The 27,799-nt window shown below is 38.0% G+C and overlaps 1 protein-coding gene across 2 annotated transcripts in view; it reads right to left on the bottom strand.

Moving 5' to 3' along the window:
* Positions 1–18,889, bottom strand: part of LOC143616916 (uncharacterized) — a 28,135-nt gene extending 9,246 nt beyond the window's left edge. The window contains exon 1 of one of the 2 annotated variants that reach the window (XM_077089613.1): positions 18,847–18,889. In XM_077089613.1, coding sequence (XP_076945728.1) covers positions 18,847–18,856 — 10 coding nt within the window. In that variant the 5' untranslated portion in view covers positions 18,857–18,889. The remainder of the gene's footprint in view (positions 1–18,846) is intronic. The other variant, XM_077089611.1, reaches the window with a different exon arrangement.
* Positions 18,890–27,799: the final 8,910 nt, after the last annotated feature.

Here is a 27,799-nt window from a genome sequence, read left to right as displayed (position 1 = left end):
TGGACACTCTATAATGGTGACATGTGGAATCATCTTGCTTTAATAGTATAGTTAGATAGTTAGATGCCGAGGATGAATTTTGTAACATTTTTTTGGTCGATCAAGCGCCTAACTTTTGTTGGTATTTTCAGGATCATATAAACTAATAGTTTATATAGTTCGTTGTTGGAGTACCGAGATGTTTAAGAAATCGAATAATTGTGTAATATTTTCAAAAGTTTTTGAAATATATTAAAAATAAAAAACACATATGTTTACATGCCCTTGGCTCTTGCCCATTCATGATGTCACGTTTACAAAGTGTTGGGGATTTTGGGATAGCAACATGAATAATTCGGAGAGTCGTATGAAAATTTTCAGATTAAAAGCTATTTGGTGGTTCCTCAAATAATTTAATCGTGTAAAACTCTAAACGAGAACAAGAACTTCGTATGGGAATTTTGTGCGAAGATGAACCGGAAAGAATGTCGGCAATGTCAAATAAGGTTTGTGATAACTGCTATTTGTAGTTATTAATAATTCAAAAGTTTTATTTCAATTAATAGTCTCCAAAATTAACCTTATGATTATGTGTGACATAATCATTAATTATTTTTCTCATGAATTTTCCATGAAGTAACATTAACGAAAATAACTTTTTTCCCAGCCAGGGGCGCTGACTCTTGACCCTGTTAGGGGCTGTCATCAGACCCCGTTCGTTAAGGGCTTCACCCCTAACATCATTTATCTAAACTATTAAAGAAAACAATAATTTTTAGTTGTTATTCTCCTATCATATCCACATATTCATCCTACTAGACATTACCATTTTTAAAGTTTCCACCTAATTATCACATTTAATTTAAATAAATCACTCAACTTTATTTTCAGTAATTGTTAACAATTTCTATAATTATATATTTTTCACTAAAATCCCAGTTTGGTCATCATTATTTCTGGTAATTCAGATTAATTATATTTAATGATTTCTATAATTATTTAATTAATTTAAACATTAACAATTTCTTACCTACTTCAAATTAGAAATTGTTTTTAAAACATGAAAAGACGTGTCTTGACAACCATCATGTATTTATTTCTTTTACTTTTGACACTTTTGGTTTCCTCGCGTCTGAAGCTGTGAAGCTACTTACCCGTGTTCAACGGGTCATGCATAGTAATGTTATGACTCAAAGATCAGCAAATATAGTTTTTAAAAGATTGAGTTTTGCGATTTAAAAAGGGGTAGCGGCGCAGCTTGTTGCCCGCTTGCCTTCTGGTTCGATGTAATTAAAATTTAAGCTTATTTCAAAATTTATTCACTATAAATAATAATGTTTTCACCTTTTCTATTATAACATTATTTCAAATTATATTTGTAGCCTTTTGCGTCATTCTGATAACAATAATATGAAAATGTTTGAAGTCGTTTATTTATTCGAATTTTTTAAATAGTATATACCTTGCCTAATTAAGATATTTAACTAACATATTTTAGTTAATCAAATGCACCCGTCAGTTGCAAATTAATAATAATTCAAAATTTGATTTTAAATTCCAAGATTTTTGGAAATTATTAATTTAGCTTTTCCTACCATAAAATAAATACACCTACACCTTTTAACGATGCATTAACATCCTCTATATACAACCGTTTAAAAGTCTAGAGAATTATAATATCGCATCCAAGCTGATAATGCCAGATTCAAAGGCCATTGTTTGTCACTATGACAATTTCGGGTAAATTAGTGTTGAATTAAAGTTCTTAAGTGTGTCTTCATTCAAGTTTATTCCATTTCTATCCAAGTTTCAATACCGTGTTTCACCACCTTCATATCATGAACCTCGACTATCTTTATGAAAATGTTGATGGATGTAGTTGCAAATTCAACTAATAAAGCCAAGGCAAAAGATGTTTCGGGTGACGTTCCACATTTCATATGGTAGCTTCTGAGTTGTATTTTGTTGGTCATGTATATTAGGTCTCAATACAGCTTGCATTTTGTAGCGGGTCGGATTCAAGGTGGCGTTCTGTTTGCAACTTGGATTAACGGTTCAGATTGCATATGGTAGGGTAACAGGTCAGATGCTGTTGATTGCAGCTTGCATTTCTTAACAAGTCAGCTTCAACACTTTGTTGATTTCTTAGCTACCAATTGAGTAGCGCTCGATAATAGCATCGATTATAACTTATGAGCAACAAAACAGTTGCGGATGTAGTCACTAGGTTCATCTTCTCATTACACATCAAAGTTACAATAGTAACATATCAAGCCGAAAAAGGTGAGAGCTGCCCCAATTTATCATCGTACCTATTTATAATGTTTAAGTTAAAATACACATAGAACATGTCACCGACTTGGCCCGCCGCAACGTGCGGGTATGATTACTAGTTATTATTATTAGCTAGCTCGCTATTTGTTAGTGGTGGTCTTCCGGCTAAAAGAGTGGTCCATTCCCATACAGTTTCCGCAACTGAAACAAGAGGCCCTGATGCTTGTTGAGGGAGTGCCACAAGAATATTAAAGTTCCTGCTGCTTAATTGATTTAACACGTATGAGAAATCTCCATTACCGGAAATCAATAGGTAATTGCAAGGCTCCGGGTTATCAATGGCCCATTCTAACATGTCAACCAACATTTTTCTTGCAACTTCCATCGTTCCCCCCTATTCACATATAAAACACAAATTTATCATTTGAAGCGGCTAAGAAATCATTTTACCAAAGAAAGAAATGCTAAGAATATGCGTATTGCGCGAGGTACAAATTCAGCCATCATACTTGAAACAGAAAGGAAATAAACACACCGAATTATTATATCAAACTTAACTAGAATTATACTTTTCAGCTCAACCATCAGTCATCATGGTTAGTTGTCAATTTTTAACAAACAGTTAACAATGCTTAAAAAGAAACTGATGTTGCCAAAAACACTTAACAAGTTACATAAATATGATGATTTGCCACCTTAGGAATGCAAACACAAAGATAGTTGTCAATAGCCCAACCCAACCCAACCTAACCCAACCCATCCATATTGCCACCTCTACTTAACACTCCTAAAAGGCTAAAACAAGTGACAAATAAAAGATATTAGCTCAAGCCTAAACATAGTTGTCAATAGTACTCTTTTTTCTAATTTGATGCGCTTGAGTTTTACAATTAAAATGTAATACGGATTGGTGATGTGTCGTTTGATGGGCATTCATTATGGATGCTAAAGTTTTAATTATAAGTTAGGAATGGGTTTCGAGCCGGGGGTCTCACCGGAAGCAGCCTCTCTATTCCTACGGGGTAGAGGTAAGGCTGTCTGCATCTTACCCTCCTCAGACCCTATGATATACATGAGGTGTGGTTAATGACATCGGTTAATTGGGTCTCAAATTTACCCGCACCCGTGACCGTGGACCCGCCATTGAAGAACAAGTCGTTGAGTCGGCTGATTCGTTTACTCCTACCCAACGACCCACCGTGACCCGGTTCTAGCCATGTCTTTTCCACCATGCAACATTTGTTTTTTGTTTTCTTTTATTTTGTCATATGTTGTTTATTTTTTTTTAGTCATGGATCACGATCCAAATTGCGTTAGTTATAGCTTATTTCATGGAGGCATGTTTTAGGCAGTTACTTTTTAGTTTATTTCCTATATGTACGAACATATGGTGGAATGGAAAAAAAGGAGTTCATGTTTGATAAAAAAAAAAGTTGTCTTAATTTTCTCTCAATGGATTTTGAGTTGAAATTAATTCTCCAATGCTAGTTCAAGTGTGGCAACTTGAATGGTGACCTTTGGAATCTAATCATAAGTTTAGGTGGTGATTTCTGTATCCTAAACGCGTGTTAGAAGCCATTCGGTTTGGTTCGGTGGTGTATTTGTATCCGAAGCGAGCCGTTGATCTATCCGTTTTATATTCGAATCAAATTTCTATCCGTTATCGGTGATCTTGCTATCACCCTACATAGCTTTGCTATTGGTGGGATATACTGAATACGATGATGATGATGATGATGATGATGATGATGATGATATACTTACATAGATATATATTGGGTTATCTTTTAAATCTCCATAGTTATTTTGGTTAACCGTGGGTTTCATTCTGCCACGTGGAGCCTACAGTTGTGGTTTGAAAATGGTTATGGTTAACTGTAACTGAGTGCATCATTTGCTGCACGTAACACCCTGCAATGATTATAATTTTAGGAGTGAGCCATTTTCAAATCACAACTGTACACCACGGACACGCACATGTGCATTACTTAGTTATCTATGCTGGTTTTGTTGTTTGATGCTAGTTATAATTTTCTGCAGGCGTTCGTTTCAGACCTTCTTTGCTAGCGCTTTTGTTAACTGTTATTAAAGGTAAACGTAATGCACTAAACTTGGCAGTCTTAAAGTTTAGTATTGTGTATGGGTGGCAGTAGTGTTGTTTTTTATATTTATGATAGGCATTTTGTATGCTAGAATTGCTTACAGTGCCTCATTTTCAACAACAGCTGAATTGTAGGCATATCTTAAAGGACCTTAAACGATTAGTCAAAACCGTTTTGGTCCAAACCAGTTCAAGTTAGAAATCAATGTTGACAATACAAACAAAATGCAGATGCAAATAAAATACTTTCACCTGTTATACATATACTACAATATGATGTCTGAATGACTTTTAATTTGCTTTTGAGCTAAAATAGGGAAGCCTAAAATGATTAAAATCAAATGCCTTTGACAAATATACAACCTATTAACCTAATGCATTAGTTTCATTACATGTCAGGTTCTACTACAACAACTTGAAATGCGGCTGGCTTTTGACTACTCGACAGAACCTAGAGTCTCCCTCCTATGGTTGCTGGAGTTTATACCAATGATAACAATGTGCAGCCGGAGGCAACTACTCAAGTTTGCAGGATTTTTTCCGTCAAAACATGTGTCTTTTTTACAGTCTCTAAACATGTTTTTTTTTGGCAACTATGAGCCTAAATCACTATTAGAGGTGCACAAACCGGTTTAAAACTCAAAACCGATTTGGGTTAAAACCGGTTCGGTTTGGTCAACAAAAATCAAAACCAGTTTATGATCGTTTTCGGTTCGGGGTTTGACCGGTTTTGGCCGGTTTCGGTTTGGTTAACCGGTTTTGGTGGAGAAAATTACAACCTACGGTTTCAATCGGTTCCAAACCGGTTTCGACATAATCGGTTCAAACCGGTTCGGTTAACCGGTTTATTTGCCCACCTTAACACTATGAATAACTTGCATAAACATCTATCTATAGTTCTGAATAACTATCAATGATCAATCTCTAGGGTTCATAACCTCAAATCATGTATTAAAACGAGAAAGAAAGAAAGAAGAAGTTACCGACCGGCGGGGAGGTGGCGCATAGATACGGCGGTAGTGCTATGAGCTTCTCGGACTTGGGATCGATGGTGTTATAAAGTAATTGGCATTTGACAAAGCAGAAGATGGAATAAGGGTTGCAACCTTGTGGTAGTGGACAGTCTTCGTAATGCATGACTACCACAGCAAATACTAGCTTGGCTCATTATTGCCGAGATAATGGCCTACTTCTTCATATCAACCGTGCAATGCATGCAGTTACTGATAGACAGAAGAATCACGGTATGCACTTCCGTGTACTAGCTAAAGCGTCCGGTGGAGATCACATTCATTCCGGTACCGTAGTAGGTAAACTTGAAGGGGATCCCACCACACCATTGTCTTTGCCATTCATATTCAATTCAATTCTCTTTCTTTGTCGCTCGGCTGCCGTGCCCTTCTATCAAGTTAAAAGTTAAATTTATAACCAACCTAATGGGCCTGGGCTTAGTCGGGTAGGATTATCAATTCGACAAACGAAAAACAAAACATAAAAATAAACTAAATAAAATAAACCAGAGAATCTAAAGAGAATTTGTGTAGAATGTTATTGATTATCAGGTATTCACACTATATATAAATGTATATATATACATGTAAAGCATAAAGTAACCGTAAAATACAGTTATGTGGAGTATTGTATATCTGGTTTATAGCACTCTCCCTTAGATATACATTATTATACACTATCAACATTATACTACTGGATAATGTTGGCTCGGTTCTTCTGGACCGATATTAACTAATACTCCAGGATTAGTTATGCTGCCTCATTAAAATCTTACGAAGAAAACCCGGTGGGACAAAACTTAGTCAAGGAAAAAGAGTACAACGTGTGTATTTCTCCCCCTCAATTGAACATAATCTCAAAGTCTTTGGAAGTCAATCTCTAACCGTTGCTGCTTGACTTGATTTGATATAGTCGTCTCCAATCGGAATAATCAAGTTATATTGTCTTCATATATTCTTTGGTTTCTTCATGATTTGGTCTAAATCGAATGCCTCTTGTAAGTGTTGGATCATTGACCTTTATAAGTGTAAGCGTATTTGAATTATAGAAGCTCAATGCAAGTCTGACGGATATCCTGCATAAACTTAACATGGGACTCTATGTTTTCTTTATGGAACAAATCCATATCTTGAGCCTTTAAGGATATTAACTTATCATTTATTACGCTTAATGATGTTGTCTCGTTAAAAACCTTGCTAGGAAAACCCGGTGGGACAAAACCATAGCTAAGAAAAAAAAACGTGCATCGCGTATTTTATATAATAAATAACATGCTTTGTGATGATGCTAAATCGGTACTTCAGGACCTATAATATAAACTGATACTGCTGGATCGGTTATGTTGCCCGTTTTTACTAAGAAAACCAAATAGGAAAAACTTAGTGAAGGAAAAAAGAGTACAAACATGTTGAATTAAAAATATATTTCACTAGCACATATATTGAGAAAACAATGTTAATATCGTGATATCTATAGATATATTAGGGCATTAATCGCGTTTAACCATGGTACTTCTGGACCAAGTATATGTTTGCCCATTTCTTGGGGATGGTAAGGATCTATATGTATATCTAGTGATTAATCAATCATGAATGTGCCTAGTGAATCAAGTTTGCTCATATAAACTATTCTAACATCTCCTGTATGTAATTCGATTAGCAAATAAATATGCAATTACACATATACTCGAGCTACTGGTCGAGGATTAATTTAGTTGTGTCAAGTTATTTTGTTATCAAAATTTTCTCTTAAATAGTTCGACAGAGTCTCTAGATGAGTAGGACATCATCACTGTAAACTGCGATTATATGAACTTTTAAGAGTGAAATTTTGTAAACGCATATGACTCATTTGACCAAACTCATACCCTTTATTAAGATGTCTATAGAGTCGTCTGTACCACATACGACTAGTTTTATTGAGACCATATAAAAATCTTGAGATTCATATCTCGGGGTATTGTTTTTAATGCTTCAGGCATTTTTATCCATACAAGGATATTCATGTAAACGTATTGTTCAATTGTCCCGTACAACTATACTGTGATAACATCCATAACTTTTATCTGAAGTCTTTTTGAAATTGCGAGGCTGATTAAAACATTTGATGGCTATCGCATCCACTATAGGGTAATACGTTTCGTCAGTCAACTACATGGATTTGGGAAAACAACCATTGTGTACTAATAGTTGGTCAATTTGCATTTGTAAGAAATTCTGGCTCTCGATAAATAGAACTTTAGGCTGTTTCACTTTATTTTGTCATTTTTTATGAAGAAAAATTCATGCATTATACGGATTTTAAAAGTTCAATCCTCCACAAGTTTAAATTATGTGCATTAACTTCTTGAATAAGCTTTGAGCCATTAAAGTAATAGCAGTAACTAGAGAATATTTATTCGGCTGTGACGAGAAAATGTATTTTGTTGTGCCATTTGTTTGATAACGAATCAAATTTATTCAAATCTCATTTGATTGTAATTATGAAAGTATTTTATAATTGTTTTATAATTTGGTACGGAAACGCCACCATTTACCGGCTACCGCTCGTAACCATCGCTTTCTTTTCCGTTTGTAACCGCCGCTGGTTTTACCGTTCCATAACCATGAGCTTTAAATGATTTAGAGCATTTGCAAAATCTCTGTCATCAGAAAGTAGCAAGGAGTTGGCAAGAGGAGGGTTATCAATAGCCCAAAGCATCATGTCAACCATGAGCCTTTTATCATCTCCATCCTTGGACCCTATTTATATTAAAAAAATTATTGGTTAACAAATATACCTTCATAAAATGGAGATTTAGGATAGATAAAGTTGTGATAGAGATAGAAGAATATGACGGTAGATAAAACTGATTAGGGTTTACATGGTTACCCCCACTTTAGTATTTATATCCCACATTTAATAGCTTCTCTATTTTTTATATTTTAGACATTTAAAATGCTTGTTAAAAAACAAAATGTTTAAACTTTAGCATGCTTATTATGAAGTAGATATATTTATTAATATTTCATAAATAATATTTTATTATTTATATACTAAATTTTTTTAATAATTTACAGTATATAATTTTTATTTTAATAAAATATATAATTTTTATATTTACTTTTCAGTTCCGCCTTAGAGGAAAACGCCTCGATGATTCCATTGTTTTAAACCTTGATGGGCGCTGATTAAGGCATCCGTTCGTTTAACACATTAAAAATACATCATATTCATACGCTTGCCCTTACAAACAAGTGAATGACCTATAATCACGAGGCAAATGATGTTTAAAACACAAATACAAGCCCTAAACCTTCATATATAATATCTTAAACATAAAATTAGGAGCAAAGAGATCATCATCATCATCATCATCATCATCACAATATGAAACCCCTAATCAAGCTTAAAAAACATGATTGATTTTTTAATCCGCTAATAACAAGTATCATAATCATCTTAATTCACACAAAACAACAAACAATATATTATGCGTTAGGTTAGGGTTTACCAGAGGGGATGAAAATCAATGAGTCTCTCGTGCTGTTTAGGCTTTCCAATAGTTTGGGATCCATGGCACCATGGTTCCCGTAAGCGGAAATAGTCACAGGCATCAGATAATTCGATTTCTTCAATGCGGATTCCATATTATTTACAATCGAATTATATTCAAAATCTTTCGGTGGTTTACAGTTCTCTAAGTCCCACCATCTAGAAATCTTTGAATGGGTGGGTGTAATCGAAATCTTGGAGTGTCATCTTTAGTACGTGTAATAGGGTTTTGACACCGAAGATTAAGAATAAAGTAAAAGAAATAATCGCAAGAACGAACAAAAATTGACCAACGAACGAACGAGTTTCAGAAACTAGTCGTTAACCCTTACCTCCCCCGTTGTTCAAACGTTCACTCTGTAGTCTGTGCTTTTTACCCCAATGTTGTTTGATTTGCACACACACAACATATGACAAACAGGTAAAATGAGATTTAGTGTTTGCTGTAACTACAAGCTTCTTCTGCTCCAATAAGCTCTCTAAAACCTTTTTAGCATCACTCGTTACCATAACGAATGCAGCCATTAGGCTTTCGAGCTTTAGTGTATTCATCGCACCAAAGATCACGTCTGATAGATGTTCATTTTCAGAATTTTGTTCCAGGGGTGCGTCTATTTTTAGACTGCTTGGTTCAAAGGAGGCATATATTTTATTATCTTTTGTTCCTTCAGCTGGTCAGTTAATGGGCGTCCTCCACTGAAGACCGGGGTGGCTCGTGAAGTAGTGGGACAACGAAAACAAATTAAGGCTTTAGGCCAACACTTAATTAAGGCCTCCAATTCCAAAATATATATATATATATATATATATATTATAATGGGTAAAATAAGCTCAAAGTAATGTTTCGGTGTGGTGACACACTTGGTTGTTACTAAAAGAATAGTTTATGGGTTCAAAACTCGCAATAAGCAAATTTATTTTTCTTAACAAAATTGTCAACAAATATACCTTCATAAGATGAAGATCTGGGATAGATGATGAAGTTGTGCCAGAGAAAGAAGAACATGGCGGCAGATAAAAATGATTAGGGTTTACATGGCTACCCTCACTTTAGTATTTATATCCCACATTTAAAGGTTCTCTATTTATAATATTTGTGCTTCATCAAGTTGTACATCATGCTTTACAAATGTTTTGTTTTGTGCATTAGAGGTTATAAATTAGCTATTGATGTTGTATGGTTGGACCTTGATTTCCACCGTGTAAAGTTTGTTTGTAACTTGGTCTTGTACTCTTGTCCTTGGTTTTTTTGTCATGTTTTGTTTTCGTATAAAGTTTGTTTGTACCTTGGTTTTATCCCTGTTTTTTTTTTGTCATGTTTTGTTTTCTTTGATTGTCCAACTCCACAATCTCATCTCATCTCATAAAACACAAAATTGCTACTTTGTTCATAATCAAACACCTCTCTATCTAATGAAAGCCCATCGACTGTTTGATGGTGTAGCTCGGTGAAGAAACACTAATCGACCCCGGGCAAGATTACGGATAATCTGGGGGTTAAGTAATGTTCCCCACGAGGGTTAGGTCCGGCAAAGAAGGATGTTCCTCAGATGACCTGCAAAACAAACACCGTGAGCTCGTCACTGAGAAGGGGGGGTTCCTCCTTGTGACCACCCTCCGGCGTGAGAATCAGACTAGATTACTCTGAATATGTGTATATTGAGAGAAATAGCTAGTGAAGGTAAAATACCAGATGATCCTACCGTTCCACAGTGTTGGAGTATTTATAGCCGAAGGTAGGTTTCCAAGCAGGTACAGCCAGCTGTATAATATTCCTGTTCTACCAACTACGGGCTACGCACGTGCCATGCTGGTTGGTGGGTAGGCAGCGGCTGATAATGACCAGGCCGGCTGTGTACTATTCCTTTTCCACCAACTGCAGGCTATGTGCGTGCCACGACAAGGGTTGGTGAGTAGGCAGCGGCTAATAGTGACAAACAGTACTAGAGCACGCTCCTCGTACTGTTTGTCGGTGAGCTGTCACCCTGTGATTGGTTCATGGGCTGCTTTGGTCAGATCTTGTCTATTTTGTCCATACCTTGGCAGGTATAGTACAAAAGATCTTCCAGAAGCATACGGACTGGCTCATTTGGGCGGGAGTATTTCCGCCTTGCTCATTCCTTCAGGTGACACTGAATTTAGTGCATTGTGCGTGTAGCCTTGCTATTAGTGCGAGTAGCCTTCCCTGATGGCTTGTATCCGCAACTGCGGGGACAGGCGGGGTACTTCACCATTGGGAGGCTTTCCCTGCGTGAACAGCTGGCGTACTGCGCGTAAGGTCTTCATCTCTGAGCATGGTGGGTCTTGCGGAACCAGTTGGTCCTTGCGCAGACGTCCCTCTGCAAGGTGAGTCTTGCGGGTCCAACTGGGCTCTGCTGGGACCTACCTCTTCAAGTCCCCCTAGTCCAATGTTCTTCTCATGAATTGTAAATAAGTGAGGTGAACTTTTGGACTTAAGCAAAGGGTTTTTAGTTTTAAGGTTTTCCGTGGGGATTCTTCCCGCGGTTTTCCTAATGTCACGTGCAGAAATTCCCGACTTTTCTGCTTGATCTTTGGGTATGATGCGGGTAGGTTTGTAACCTCCTCGCAAGTCAGGAGCGTTGAGTTCCACTTGTGTAGATTCTCCATGAGGTTCTGGTAGTTTTGAACATAGTGATCAATTATGTTAAAACAACCAATTCCATCTTGGAGCTTCAAACAATCTAGTTCTCGACGTTCCCGCTATGCGGGGATGTTATTCCCGTTTCCGCAAGCATGGCCCAGAAGATCCTTCTTGGTTTCAATTCCCTGCGGAGTGCTAGGTATGTGAAGGGTTTCGCCTTGACACTGTACCCGCACTCGTCTTATAGTTACTTTACTTCCAAGGTATTCCTGGCTTCAATTCCCTGCGGGTGCTAAGTATGTGAAGGGTTTTGCCTTAACACTGTACTCGCACCTGTCTTATAGTTACTTGGTTGCCAAGGTAAGGGGTATAGTCCCGCTTACTTTTGAATCTTTTTGAAATTCGAAGAGTTGGTGAAAAGATAAGAACAGTCCAAACTGTTGAAACGTCGTCCGACGGTTTCTTCTGACAGTGTCAGGACGTGCAGGATGTTATGGCGACGTGACAGTACATGGTCATTCCAGACGCTTTTTCAGGCGCGTGGACACGATTTTTCGGGCGCGTGGGTGCGGATTTTACGGCGCGCGTCCCGTCAACAGCTGTTGCCAGCTTGCTTTTTCCACGTGTCATAGTTTCATTGCACCAGCTCTTTTCTCTCTCCCCCGCATTAAATTCATCGCATTCATTGCGATGAGTATATAAAGGGGGAGAGGGTCCTTTGTAATCCACACTCACTTCTATCTTCTCCTTCTAAGCGATTTCCGGCGAATATTCTTTCTGAAATCGTTGCCTTTCATCCTTCCAGAATGTCTTCTTCCCATGATGTTGAGGCTACTGCCGAGGAGTCTGACGTGTTCGTCGAGAATCCGTCGTCCACTTCCGATAAGGACGATAAGAGCACTGCTGGCGAGTGCCAGTGTGCTCTTCCGGCCGACCTCTATCAGTACGTCGTCCGGAAGTTCATGCTCGAGTCGTTCGAGCCTGAGTTTCCTGAACCACACCAGACGGTGTACGATGCCCCCAAGGGCAAAATAGGGGTGTATGCTACATTCTTCGTTTATGGGAATCTCAGGTTCCCATTGACGAAGTTTGTATACCGTGTCTTGGAGAGGCACGGTGTGCATCTGACGGAGGTACACCCGATGGCGATCGCCAAGATCCTCCACTTTGAGTGGGTGTGCCTCATTCTGGGCGTGGAGCCCCACGTTGATCGGTTGATGACCTTCTACTCCTGGAGGTGCATCCAGGGGTGGTACACCTTGGTCAATCGGATCAAGGGTTTGAAGATCTGCGCTACCGAGCGCAGTCTTCGGTCGTGGAAGCGGGAGTTTTTCTATATCTCCGCTCGCGTCATCCCCCTTGCGATGACGTTTAAGAATGGGAGAGCACTCCCCGCCCTTCACGCCCTCAACTACCAGGAGGCGGAATGGTTCGCCAAGATCTCCCGGATCCAAACTCCGGTGTACCGCTTTGCGGAGTCCGGGATGGTGATGCTCGGGATGAGCCGGGTGTGGAAGGAGGCGTCACAGATTCCCATCGTCCTCGAATACGGTTTGAACTCTGTCCCTTACGGTATGCTCTGTCTTCTTTGTTGATATAGGTTTTTCTTCTAACTGTTTCTTTTTTTATTTCAGAGGGGAATGACTTGCAGTCGCTCCTGCATCCGCGGGAGGCTAATGGTCCCGTTCGGATGGGTACTCGTGCTCTTGATGAGAACGAGTTGCCCATCCTGGAGCAAACGAGGGATCGGTTTGTGGAGGTCTACCCGCCAGGCCACCCGATTCTGAGCGCCACGCGGCCAGGTAAGGAGTTATTCAACCCTCGACCTCTCAATGCTGAAACCTCTGCTGGAATTCCTCTAATTCTGTCATCTTCTGATGAGGAATCCGCAGACGGTCCTTTCTTCACGCGGAAGAAGAAGGCTGCTGGCGGAAAGGGCAAGGCGAAGGTTGCCTCCACCGCCGATCAGGGGAACCGGTCAAACTCGGAGACCGAGAGCGAGGAGGCGGCGGGGAACCCAGGTGGTGTTGAGGCCACTGCTCCGGAGGCTGAGACGACTGTCACCTCCGAGCAGCCCAGGACGACGACGGTGACCGGTATGAAGAGGCCGGCTCCATCGGGTTCGTCCCCGCCTGTTCGCACCTTTAGGCTCAAGAAAACCCGTAAGTATAATCTTCCTTTACTTTTACTGCATAGCTTTCCACCATTATACTTATATCTTCTTTGTGCAGGCGTGGATGCTACCGCATTCCAGGGTGGAGCGGGAGGTAGCAGTTCTGGACCCATGAAGGTAGGTTTGGTCAACCTACCTGAGGCGATGACCCAGGCGACTGCGCCTGCTTCAGTTGGTTCAGTTGCTCACCCGGTTGAGCCAACTGTTCCAACTGTGACGACGTCCCCGCCGGCTGTCAGTGCCATATTCACTGATTCTTTCACTGAGCCGGCAGTGAGTATTTCTGTGGATTCTTCCACAGCCGCGGCCGCGGTTGTGAGTTCACCTCCGGTGAGTTCACCTCCGCTGGTTTCTACCACGGCGGCCTCCGCTATGCCTCCTCCGGCGCCGGCGACTACGGCCGGTCCTTCAGGTATGTCCGGTGTTGGGGCGTCAAGCCAATCTCTGCCTCCTTCCCATCTGCCTGACCTCTTGGATGGATATCCGTTAGGTTCGGGTGATGGGTTTGGCGGCTACAGGCCTGTTGTCGACCCTACAGGTGCGTAGGGTTATTTTGGCCTTTTTATTATTTTATTTTATATATGTTTTTTATATATCATCTTTTCCTAACTGCTTTTTGCTTTTGCAGTGTCGGATTCCAATAAAGTGTATGTTCCACGATGGAACATCCGCCGAGGAACAACCCTTCGGACGCCTGTAGAATGCGTCGAATGGGCGCGCCACGCCGCCCCCGTTGGTGCGCTGGGGGAAGCCATGTCCAGCTACCAGGAGGGTAGGCTGTCGAATGAACTGCGGATTCTCCTTGCCCGGATGCAGCCGCGCGTCGAGTTACTTTGTCGTGAAAACGACAAGTTAAAGACGGCGCATAGCCTGGAAGTGGCTCAGGCGCGGGCCATCCGGGAGGAGAACAAGAGGCTTGCCGCAGTGGCTGCGGAAAAGGAGAAGGCCTTCAAGGCCCTCGAGGTTGAAGTTCAGGCCCCGCTCGAGGCCCGTTCCAAGGCTGCCCAAGCTGTTAACGAACAGCTTCGGCTGGCTAAGGAAACTGCACGGAACGCAACTGAGAGGGCCACCAAGGCTGAAGCTGTTGCTGAGCCTCTACGCATTGAGAATGAGGAGCTTAAAGCCAAGCTAGAGAGGCTCCAGCAGGCTCATGATGCCTTGGCTAAGGAAGACGCCAAGAAGCTCCAAGAGATCTTGGACCAGAGGGGCGTGCTTGACCACACTGAGCGGAAGCTAAAGGGCGTTGAAGAGGCTGCTGCTAAGGAAGTGTTGCTCGCCAACCTCACAAAGAACGAAGCCGAACGCGCCCGTAATGAAGCTCAAGCTGCCCTCCAGGAGGCTCTGGTTGCCAAGGAATGGCTTCGAGAAGCATTGTCGTAGGTATGCGCAGCTTCCTAACTTCTAACTTCTTTACGCTTTTCCTTACTCTTGAGTTTTTGACAAACTTCTGTTTTGTAGGTTGTGCATCGGGTGTTCACGAACACATTATATGACGATGCGATGAGCGCAGCCCTCAACGCTTCTCATGAGGATGGGGAAAAGGCTGGCTTCCTGCTTGGTCTAGGGTTTGTTGAACAAGGCATCCCGCCTTCCAACTTCCCTCTTTACAATGTGGATACTGAAGCTGCGTATGACCAAGCAGTGAATCAGTATGCTGCCTTCCCGCATCCGGTGGTGGAGAAGGTGAACGAGATTGCTGCTGCTGATGATGGGCTAGCTATCCTTAAAGCTTTCCTTGAACCGCCACACTCTACTGATGGTGCGGGTCCAAGTGGAAGTGGTCCTGAAGCTTGATCCTTTAGATCCCTTTCCACCATTAGAGTAGATTTTTATTTTTGTATAGCTTCTTTTGTATGCGGGTATGTACCCAACAATCTTTGTAATATTTGAATTTTGATGGAATAAAGATTATTTGCTAATGCCTTGCCTTGTTTATTTCACGCATATTTTGATTTAACTTAGCAATTTCTTTAGTACTTATATAAGTTAACTTTTCAACGTGGCAGATAATAAGTTAAAGTTTTGCTTCCTCTTTCGTGATTGTGCGGATAAGACCGTCACTTGCACTTAGTAGGATGGCTAAACTTTACCTATATCTGACCTGCGTGGAAGTTTTCCTCATCTTTTCCTTTGAAATTTTCTAAGTGTTTTGAATAAGTTAACCTTTCGACGCGCGGTTGCCAATAGGTCAATGTTCAGTTTCCTTTATCATGATTGTGCGAGTAGGACCGTCACTTTCATTTATTGGGATGACCAAACTTCACCTATAGCTGACCTGCGTGAAGGTTTTCCTTAGAAATTTTTACCGTTTTATGTGTTTATGCGGGTTTTGCCGCCTTCCACACGCAACGACTTACTTCTTCCCATATTTATGCGGTGAATACCGGCATAGCAGCGTGGGAAGTTCATAAGTATAAAGGTAAGGCTATCAACACAATGTGAAAGGAGAATCATTTCCATTAGAAGTGGCTCTAGGCCTTTTCTTTACAAATTTGGAATTGATCTACATGTAACATTTGCGTAATTGTGCTCCGTTCCATGTTCTTGGGATAGGAGTGCCATCGAGCCTTTCGAGCCGGTATGCGCCTTTTCCCAAAACTTCTTTGATAATGTATGGTCCTTCCCAGACCGGTGCCAGTTTTCCTGGGCGCTCTTGGTTTGAAGCCTCGTTGTTACGCAATATGTAGTCTCCTACATTGAAGTTGCAGAGTTTTACCCGCGTGTTGTAGTACTTTTGCATTTGTCGCTTGTAGTTTTCTTCACGCGCTGCGGCTAAGTCTCTGCGTTCCTCGGTTAGCATAAGGTCTAACCGTCTTTCCGCATCATTGTCTTCTGGCTGAATTAAGACCCTTGGTGAGGGCAAACCAATTTCGACTGGGACAATGGCTTCAGTGCCATAAGTGAGGCTGAACGGGGTTTCTCCCGTACTGGCCTTTTTCAGCGTTCTGTTTGCCCAAAGGACGTGTGGAACTTCGTCTACCCAGCCGGATCTGTGTTCCAGGAGTCTTTTCTTTATGCCTTCGACGATGCTTTTATTTGCTCTTTCCACCTCACGTTTACCTTGCGGGTGTGCCACTGAGGTAAAGGTGTGGGTGATTTGAAGTTCTTCTAGCCACTTTTGTAGCTTCTTGTCAGCAAAGTTGGTGCTGTTATCGCTCACCAAAGTCTGTGGAAGTCCAAAACGACAAATAACAAATTCCCAAATAAATTTTTTAATATGTTTTGCGGTTGTTTTGGCTAAGGGTTTTGCTTCTATCTACTTGGTGAAGTAGTCGATGGCTACCACTAGGAACTGAACGTTTCTTGCTGCTGTAGGAAATGGGCCTGTCACATCGATGGCCCACTTCTGAAATGGCCATGAAGAGGTGACTGGAACAAGTTCATTCTTCGGGCGATGCGTGTTGGGTGCGTAGAGCTGGCAAGACCTACACTTTCTGATGTATGCCAGCGCATCCGTATGCATCCCCGGCCAAAAGTATCCCGCGTTGTTTAGCTTAGCTACAACAGCGCGTGGACCTGCGAGTACTCCACAGATGCCTTCGTGTACTTCCCTTAGGAGGTAGTCAGCATCTTGGTTGTCCACGCATCTTAAGAGTGGGCCAAGAAAGTTACGTCTGTAAAGGATGTCATCGATGAGTTGATAGTTTAATGCTTTACAACGTATTTTTCTTGCCAGTGTTTTTGACTCTGGTAGTATACCCGCTGCAAGGTAATTTATTATTGGTGTCATCCACGTTTCTGTACCGGTTTGGAAGACACAAATTTCCTTGTGCGGGACTGATGGTGCTTCAAGGAGTTCAATGCGGATGTCCTTTCCCAAATGGGTGAAGGCTAATAATGCAAGCTTGCTTAACGCATCCGCAGATTTGTTTTCGCTACGCTTGACGTGTATGACTTTACAATCATTAAAATCGCGCATAAGGGTTTTTGCTTGTACAGGGTTTTTGCTTGCGCCGGTGTTCCCCCCAGTAGCTGGGGTTGTGGTTACCGGGGTTTCTTGGTCACTTACTGGCCTTGGGACCGGAGTAACGTTAACCATTTTTCAGAAGTTTTGAAAAAACTGAATTAGTTCTAGCTTTTATGCACGGATGGCGCCAATGAAGAAACACTAATCGACCCCGGGCAAGATTACGGATAATCTGGGGGTTAAGTAATGTTCCCCACGAGGGTTAGGTCCGGCAAAGAAGGATGTTCCTCAGATGACCTGCAAAACAAACACCGTGAGCTCGTCACTGAGAAGGGGGGGTTCCTCCTTGTGACCACCCTCCGGCGTGAGAATCTGACTAGATTACTCTGAATATGTGTATATTGAGAGAAATAGCTAGTGAAGGTAAAATACCAGATGATCCTACCGTTCCACGGTGTTGGAGTATTTATAGCCGAAGGTAGGTTTCCAAGCAGGTACAGCCAGCTGTATAATATTCCTGTTCTACCAACTACGGGCTACGCACGTGCCATGCTGGTTGGTGGGTAGGCAGCGGCTGATAGTGACCAGGCCGGCTGTGTACTATTCCTTTTCCACCAACTGCAGGCTATGTGCGTGCCACGACAAGGGTTGGTGAGTAGGCAGCGGCTAATAGTGACAAACAGTACTAGAGCACGCTCCTCGTACTGTTTGTCGGTGAGCTGTCACCCTGTGATTGGTTCATGGGCTGCTTTGGTCAGATCTTGTCTATTTTGTCCATACCTTGGCAGGTATAGTACAAAAGATCTTCCAGAAGCATACGGACTGTCTCATTTGGGCGGGAGTATTTCCGCCTTGCTCATTCCTTCAGGTGACACTGAATTTAGTGCCTTGTGCGTGTAGCCTTGCTATTAGTGCGGGTAGCCTTCCCTGATGGCTTGTATCCGCAACTGCGGGGACAGGCGGGGTACTTCACCATTGGGAGGCTTTCCCTGCGTGAACAGCTGGCGTACTGCGCGTAAGGTCTTCATCTCTGAGCATGGTGGGTCTTGCGGAACCAGTTGGTCCTTGCGCAGACGTCCCTCTGCAAGGTGAGTCTTGCGGGTCCAACTGGGCTCTGCTGGGACCTACCTTTTCACTCGGGTTCCATTTAGAAACCCTAGGCGACGGCATATGGTTGTTCTGCATATGATATGAGCATAAGATTATTCTTGAAAACAAAACAGAATGTGATGAGAAACCATTGGAAATAAAATTAATGTAACAACCTACTACCATTTTTCATGACTTCAAATATCATATCACAATAGTATCTGAACGGAGAAACCCTCATTACACGGCAAACATAATCAGCAAGGAGGTAAGAAAACAGCTGCAGAGCCAGAAACATAAACATGTGATTAATAATGTTCTTAAAGTTAAGGGCCCTCATTACAATAAGATGAAATATGGGATGTACAGAAAAGAGATCATAATTAATAGTAAAGTTTCAACTTTCAACTTTAGTGCATACTGCTAAGTTCCTTCGAAGATAATGCATCATATCCTCATAATATTCTGCTTCTCTGCAAACCTTACGCACAAAAGATGTGTTCCACTGAAGCCTTTTCTTTATTCAAATGTTCAATTACCCTGTGAAAATATAATGTTAAACAACATAATCCATTATTGGACACATAATGTTAGACAAGAAACGGACAGTGTTAGAACATATTTGTGTTGCTACAAAAATATATTTCTTTGGAGACTGCCATGCAGCATAGTAAAGATGTAGAAAAACATGTCAAGACTAGAGTTGAGGGGTACTCTAATTTGCACACTAGAGATTATTGTAATTTGTAAACTACATAAGCTATGCATCACCAAAAATAGTTCTTATTCATAAGTTAATACCAACTACTAACTTACCAAATAGAGGTGCACAAACCGGGTATTTTCAGGAACCAGTTCCTGGTATGGTCAACAAAGTCAAAACCGGTTCGGGAAGGAACCGGGTCAGGTATTTGATCGGGTTTTGATGGAACCGGTTCCACCGAGTCCAGGTCGGTCCGGTTCGGGGGAGAAACCCAAAGCCTGGTCGGGTAGGGTAGAGTCGGGTCCGGAACCCGTTTTTTTGTACCCCTCTATTACCAAAGAACCAGTCAGTGCCATTATACATTTCTGCACCTGTCGGTTCAGTTTATAATTTCATGAGCCTAATAATTCATACGGTTAATTACTGGATTTAAGATGCGCCCATCAAGAGCGCATAACGAGCAGATCACATGTTGAGGTGATAAGATCGCATAGCTGCAGCTGATGCGTGCATCACACTATGTGATGTAGTCTGATGTGTGATGTGATCTGATGAGCACATACCTATTTTTCATGTTTTATAGAAGGGTAATGCACTCCTTTAAGTTCATGTTTTAACCTCGTACCTATTGTTCGAGCTATATTCTGCCACTTACAAAGTTATGGTAACACTAAACTAAACATTTGTTTACAAGTTGAGAACGGAAAATATAGAATAGTCAGTTTGATTAGCAATTTAAATGTTTAAAGTCTACACACTGTTTTTTTTATACATTCTAAAACAATGAAACCATACCTTTACCCACGGTTTGGTTTGGTTTGGTTTGGTTCGGTTTCAGTTTTTAATAGTTGGGTTTCGGGTTACAGTAATCAAAACCCATTACAATATTAGCTATAATTATTTTTTGATATACTCTTTGTGACTAAAGTTATTTTATTTTTTTAATACAAAGCGACTGTCTCGTGCTATAAACATATATGAATGATGTCGTCTTGCGCCGGTACTCTAATCACGTTCAACAAATGATGGTGATATTTGGAAATTGGAGCTGCTGTGGACATTACATTAGTGTGAATGTTTTCGAGTATTGAAGTGCACATCTTGCACGGGTATTTGCATCCTTTTGTAGTAATTTGGTATCTTATATAAACTTATAGAGTTGAAATATTGCATTTATAGAAAACATGAAATATTTTTAGTTGCGATTATTCAATTATTTTTTTTCAACCCGTATGTCACACGGGTATATAACCTAGTCTAAACCAATATATTTGCTTCTTGAACCTTCTTCAACTATTGTTGATTGTATACTAGTAATTTAACACGAGTGCATGGCATTCACACAACATTTTTATGTAAGATCTAGATCCATCTTCATTGGAGTTAAAAAAACTAAATTTAAGTTGTTTTAACTCTAAGTCAGTTACAACCTACTACTACTAATACTCTACTAGTCCAAATCAATATGATCAAAATTAAGTAAATGCATTGCAACTTCAGTTAACAAATTAACCTTCTATGCCGATTCACCGAGGAACATTCCTCTTTAATTGCTCTGATAATCAACTGCTCTTCAATCGTCGTCGGTATGATGTTCTGAAAAAATTAACTAAATGATTGTATACTAGGGTTTATGAATGAGATGGAGATATTGAATTGAAATGAAATTAATTTAAGTGTGGCCTCCTTTCTTATTTTCATTATCCAAAATAATTGTATGATTTATATTAATTCTAGAATCGGAAAAAAATTGATAGCCACACAACAAACACTATTAAAAAATTAATTAACAATTCATACCTCAAAGTTTAATAAAAATTCAAAAAAAGTAAAAACACAAAAATGTTTCCATCGTCTTACTCGTTAAAAAAAAACAAAAAACAATATCGAGTGAAAAAGATTATTGTGTCTTTTTTATTTATCATTGTGTTTTGTGTTTATTTTCGTCATTGGTTGAGCCTTTTTCATTGGCATTGTGTCCTTTTTTCTTGATATTGTATTATATTACTCAACATTGTGTTATATTTTGTTCGGTATTGTGTTATATTTTACGATCTATTGTGTCTTTTTTTAGCTATCATTGTGTTTTTTGTTTATTTTTGTCATTGTGTCTTTTCGCCTTTTTTTAACAAGAATGACGAGGGAAACATTAGTTTTTAAATTTTTTTTGTTTTTTATTTATATTTTTAGTTATGATTTTTTTATTATTTTTTTAAAATTTTTAAGAGTTTTTTGTATGGTCACAAATATTTCTCACACTTCTCATTTTTGTATCCCTTTGCATTTTAACTTTTTCCCAAAAATAGTTATATTATGAGAATCTATATATATATATATATATATATATATATATATATATATATATTAAAAAATACATTCTAGCCTCTTCCTATTGGTTTATTTTTCTATATCCATAAATAACAAGCCATTATAGAATTTTCTTATCAATAAAATAATTCAATATAAAATAAATATTTAACATTAAATTTAATGCATTTTTAGTAATATTTTAATTATATGTTTTTACACCCACATTGAATACATTAAAATATGTAGTGTAACCCTAATTATTTTTAAGAGATGGTCATATTTGTACTTTTGTTGTTTTAAATTTTATATGTTTATTGGATGATTTCTATATTTCCACCCGTGACGGCCACTGGTCAATTTGATTCACTTTCAAAATTCATATTCTAGCCAATTTTGCAAATCTAGATATTATCAAACAATGAAAGGTATCGAAATCAAAATGGATAATATTATGCCATATCCAACACATTTCATATTAACCTATTATCGATCAAATAAGTAATAATTTTTATTCTATTTTTGAGTGTTTACGTTTATTCTATTTTTGAGTCTTAACAATAATATATGTTTTCATATATTTTATATTTTTCTCACCATTCCGTCCATCCCAAAGTATCTATGTATTCCAAGTCTTTATCCTCTTTACATCAAGGTTTGTAATTTTATGTTTTATTACTTTTTAAGTTACCCTCACTATAAATTGTTTATAGCATGATCTGAATACCATTTATGCATTATCAACATAACACACTTGTTATTATGAAGAATGACCAAAAGTCAAATTAAGGTTAGCGGGTCCGCCGAACCTATTCTTTAAACGAATATAATATTCTAGCGTTTCTTGTGTTGTTGATTTTACTATGCTCTATTGTGATTGTGAAACATTTTTGTAAAGGAAAGAATGATACAACAATTAGAGACGTACAAACATAATTATATATGATCTTTCATGATAAAAAAAAACATTTTATAATTTATGATTCTCTCCCCCCCCCCTCTCTCTCTCTCTCTCTATATATATATATATATATATATTATTTATTAATCAAATCTATTATTTTATATTTGAACAAATTTTATAAGAGCATCGCTCTTCATTTTAAGACTATATCATCCTAAGGTACTGCTAAATTGATGCATCAACTATCTGTTTTAGGTCAAGCAAGATATGGATGCATCAACATTGTCTATAAGGAAATATTTGGTGGTTTATGAAGTTTATGTTATAAAGTTTTAAATTTTGTTTGTAAACATTCTACTATGTAACTTCATTTTTTGTGAGCTCATATTTTGCAGTACTTTCTTTCTGTATAAATATCAATTGCAGTTTTATATTATAGTGACACCTCAAAAAACATATTAAAAAATATCTTGTCGTTTGAAATTATACGTGCGTACTTGACAATTTCTATATTTCCACATGTGTCACACACAGGTCAATAACCTAGTTATTCATTATTAACGGAGCCTAAAATTGTTACAATTTTAATATTTAGTGCTAGAGAAGCCTGACTCAAATCTGAATACTAATTTTGAGTAACATTTTGTCACTATAACACATGAAGCAATTATAGATATATTTTCTATATGGATGAAGTAAAACAAGAGTTTTGGGCGTATGGGTCGGTTAAATCCTAGGGCTGAGGGGTTGTTTTTTGTGGTGGCCAAAAAGTATTAGGAGGAGATGACATATGAATGCCAATATTTCTATGAATTCTTTGAGACTTCTGTTTTCTCGTTTGGATGCAACTCATCCTTAATTATGTTAACAATTCTAAAAGCAAATAGTCTACGATACTAGATGGTGAAGGTGATAAACTTTTTGATTAGTCAGGGACATACTGCTTCTATTAAACGTAGACAAAATATTTCAAAAAGGCTTATGACTCCTTAAATTGAGATTTTTTGTTTCGCACTATGGAGTGTATGGGCTTTAGGAACACATCAAGATCCATGGTTCTAAGCTAAAATACACTTACAAGTGCAGCAGTGATAAAAATAACTACTCGATTATAAACCCAAAATTTCTTTAATCGTTCACCCTAAACTCGATATATTGTAGCTTCCCCTCGACTTTTCTTCATTGTCATGAAATTCCTCTTTTGTCATTTTAATGAAACCAATTAAATTATAGGTTTTAACATGTTTTTTTAATCATGTTTTGTTTTTGTTTCAATGATAAAATCTATTTATCTATTTTTTGATGTGATGTGGAGTGATAATGTGGATTTTTTTTTAATTTTTAATATAATTTATGTTTTTAACTTTTTTTTAAATATTTACATGGTTGGCCTAATTAAAACACTTTTAAAGCTTAGTTACTATTTTATGAGAAATTTCCGATCATACAATTATTTTGGATAATAAATATAAAAAAAGGAGGCCAAAAAAAAATTAACACTGTGTTTCCGAGTTTCATTTAAAGACGGAAAGAGAAGAAAAATAAGGGATAGAAAAAGTTTGTTGTGTTCCCGAGTTTTATTTAAGGAATCAAATGGAAGGAAAAAATAAAAGAGGTGTTCCCGAGTTTCATTAAAGGAAAGAAAAGAAGAGGAGATGAGAGAAAATGAGGAGTAAAATAAGAAAATTTGTATATTTTCAAATTGAAAAGATTTGAAGGAAAGAAAATTGAATAGAAAAAGGAGATGTCAAAAGAAAACAGAAGAAGATAAAACTTTTTTTCCCTTCCCTTTCTTTTCATAAATGAACTCGGAAATACAAGTTAAAATATAAAATGAGACAAAAATGACAAATGTGAGAAAAATTGTGGCCACACAAAAAACCTCTAAAAAAATTCAAAAAAAGTAATACAGAAATCATACTCAAAATATAAATAAAAAGTGAAAAATTTTTAAAAACCAAAATGTTTCCCCCGTCATTCCCGTTAAAAAACAACGAGAAGATACAATGCCGAGAAAAAAGGCACAAGGATGAAAATTAACAAAAGACACAATTATAAATAAAAAAAGACACAATATATCGTAAAATATAATACAATGCCGAACAAAATATAACAAATGTTGAGTGATATAACACAATATCAAGAAGAAAAGACACAATGTCGAGGAAAAAAGACACAATAAATGACAAAAATAAAAAAACACATTGATAAACCAAAAAACACAACGATTTTTCCCCTCAATATTGTGTACTTTTTTAGAACAAGAAAGACGGAAGAAATTTTTTTTTTTTTTTTACTTTTTTAATTATTATTTTAATTTTGAGTTATGATTTTTCTATAATTTTTTTTGAGGTTTTTTTATTGCTACGAATCCTTTTTATTTTTCTCATTTTTGTTTCTTTTTATAGAATAACCTGACCTAGGTTCAAACACTCATTTTTCGTAAATTAATTAAAACTTGAATTTATTCATTATACTTTACAATTTATCACAACTAAATGAAGCTCCTTTCGTTTGTTAAATCAATATACACACATATATACCATACGTATTAACGTAAATATTTTGCATTATAATTGGGCTTTTAAGAAAAACAAAACAATATGGGCTTTCAATAAATTCAGCTCCGTCAACCCCGACCCCGAGCGGCCCAAACTCACGTTTGAAAATTATTGAAAATAAATAAATAAATAAGTGTGACGTTTTTTAAGAATAGGCATAGGTGCACAAACGGGGTTCTCGGGAAAACTATCGATTCGATTTTGAATCATTTTGCGTTTCAAACTGGTTTACAAAGGAGTTCTCAAACTAATTACAACCCTACGATTCATGTTGTTTCAAATTGGGTTATCTCAAGCTGATTTCCAAAATGGTTTCAGTTCAGGTTAAAAATCGGTTTCGATTTTCAACTAAGTCTTTATGTTTAACTCTATTCGTAGAATTCCGTCCTAATTTAGATTTCGAAAAATCTATAATGTCGTTAGTTAGTTTTTTACACAGTGGACGACCGATCCCTTAGCACATAGCGTCATAGGGGTGTTCTTTGGGTTTGTTTTTTGGGTTTCGAGTTTCTCGGGTCGGGTTCTTCGGGTTTCAAAGCTTTTATTTTAGAAACGAAATCCAACTCAAATCTCTCACGGTTTTTTCGGGTTTGGTTAACCTGCTTTTAGGTATCTCAGAAAACAAAAAGAAAGTACAAAAAGGCAAAGAAAAACTACAACGTAAAAACTAAAGCAACATATTCTTCTTTACTCATTGCATGAATAACCAAACCCAGATAGCCCTTAAACGGGTTATAACATCTCATTAAATTAAAAATTAATCTTATCAAGTATTTGATATAAAAAATCCTATAAAATAGGGATATACTAAAAATTAATATCCAATTTAAAAAAAACGATATTATAAGAAACAATTTTATAGTAAAAAAAATTGTGGGCTATGTTTCTTACCAAACCCAGATAGTTTTTAAGCCAAGTTATAACATCTCATTTATTTATGAAACTCTTTCATCATTAAACCCTAATATATTATTGACTTCTTTACAATAAATAAAAATTAATATCCAAAAAATATATATAAATATTAAAAACGAATAATGTATAACAATCTCCACAATACAAGAGATAATAGCTAGAAATATATGAACATAATATGGTAAAGCAACATATTTTTCGATTACGGTTGTTATTAACTATAAATAGAAAATATGTATAAACAATAAATAGTCGAGCATCCATAATATGTGGAATAGGAACAAGTGGAATGTGTAGAATGTCCCGTATATGAAGTATGTACTTAATAATAATATCATATGCTTTAATTAAATAGATTATTCGGATTTTTCGGGTTGACCCGAAAACTAGAAATCAAACCCAAGAACCAACCCGAATTGCTTTGGTTCGGGTTCGGGTAGGCCTTTTCTCAGGTTCGAGTTTCTTGGGTCGGATTAGCTTAGGTTCGGGTTTTCTCAGATCGAGTTTCGGGTAAAAGTGACAGCCCTACATAGCTAGGTCTGCCAATGATCAGTGACTTCACTAAAAGCAATCTCTCTATCTAAAATGGAATGTTACTAGCTAGTACACGTTTATTTGCATATTCATCTTACAAATAATCAATAAAACACATGATGATTTTCTAACTCTATTATGCAACTCCTAGGCCAAGTCTATAAGGACATAGTTATAACCATATCCAGTACATGCTACATCAGAGAACTCGGTATTCAACTTCTTTCGATCGTCTTGGCTATTACTAGCCAATGAGGAAGCCATGGAATCATATGCCACTTTATATTACAAGTTTACACAAAAGACTTCCATGCCACTGGACCACTTGATAAGGACGATGAGGTCCACAACCTTTGAGAATGAAGAATGTGTCGTAATTGATATTGATGCTGCTAAAGCAAAAGAAGACGACGTTAATTATGACGTCGGCGATAGTCGTGATGACAATGTTTACAATAACATATTCGTATCACAGGAAAATAGTAATATCAAGATAAGCGCTAAAAACCAAAGAAAATGTTAGGCGATGGTTTATTTTGTTGCACACATGCATGCATAAATAGATGCATACATGTATATATACATATATAGGCGTGGGTTTAAAGGAAAACAATCCTGAAACTAGGAATAGTTGGAGATCACATTAGCACTAACGCTTCTTTAAACTCCAAAGGCTCATTCAATATCTTTTCTTGCCGAGTACCTTTGCGCCCTAGCTTTGAACAATTTTCTTTTATCCTCATGTGGGCATGTAACCGCTTTAACAATCGTGGCCTAATATGGATAAATATCATGTGTAAGATAAAACCCATGTGGTACTATATATCATTCACAAAATGATCCGATGTGCCACTCCGTCTACAATATTACTGAAAATGGACAATTGCTCAACAAATTGATGCAATATTTGTTGGATCCGGCTACACCAAACAAAGCATGTCATATCCAATGATCGTATGATGTCATGACTTCAAGCATAGTTGTTGGCCTTGGATGGTCATCTCGATGATGCTGACCTCACCAAGCAGATGGATAATTTACCAAGCATCTTGAAAAAACTGTGTACTTCTTTATGCGCCTCATATCTTTATTGAATGGGTCTCCTCATGTAGAGCCGAATGGCACCCTGTAGAAAATAAAGAAAATTACTTTAAACAACAATAATAATAACTTATGAAAAATATTCCAGACTTTCCTGTGAAAAC

Source organism: Bidens hawaiensis, unplaced genomic scaffold (genome assembly GCF_021521415.1).
Source record: "Bidens hawaiensis isolate Kalapana, Puna unplaced genomic scaffold, B.hawaiensis_p1.1 tig00050648_1, whole genome shotgun sequence".
NCBI classification, from domain to species: Eukaryota; Viridiplantae; Streptophyta; class Magnoliopsida; order Asterales; family Asteraceae; genus Bidens; species Bidens hawaiensis.
This window is presented reverse-complemented; position numbering and strand designations above follow the sequence as displayed.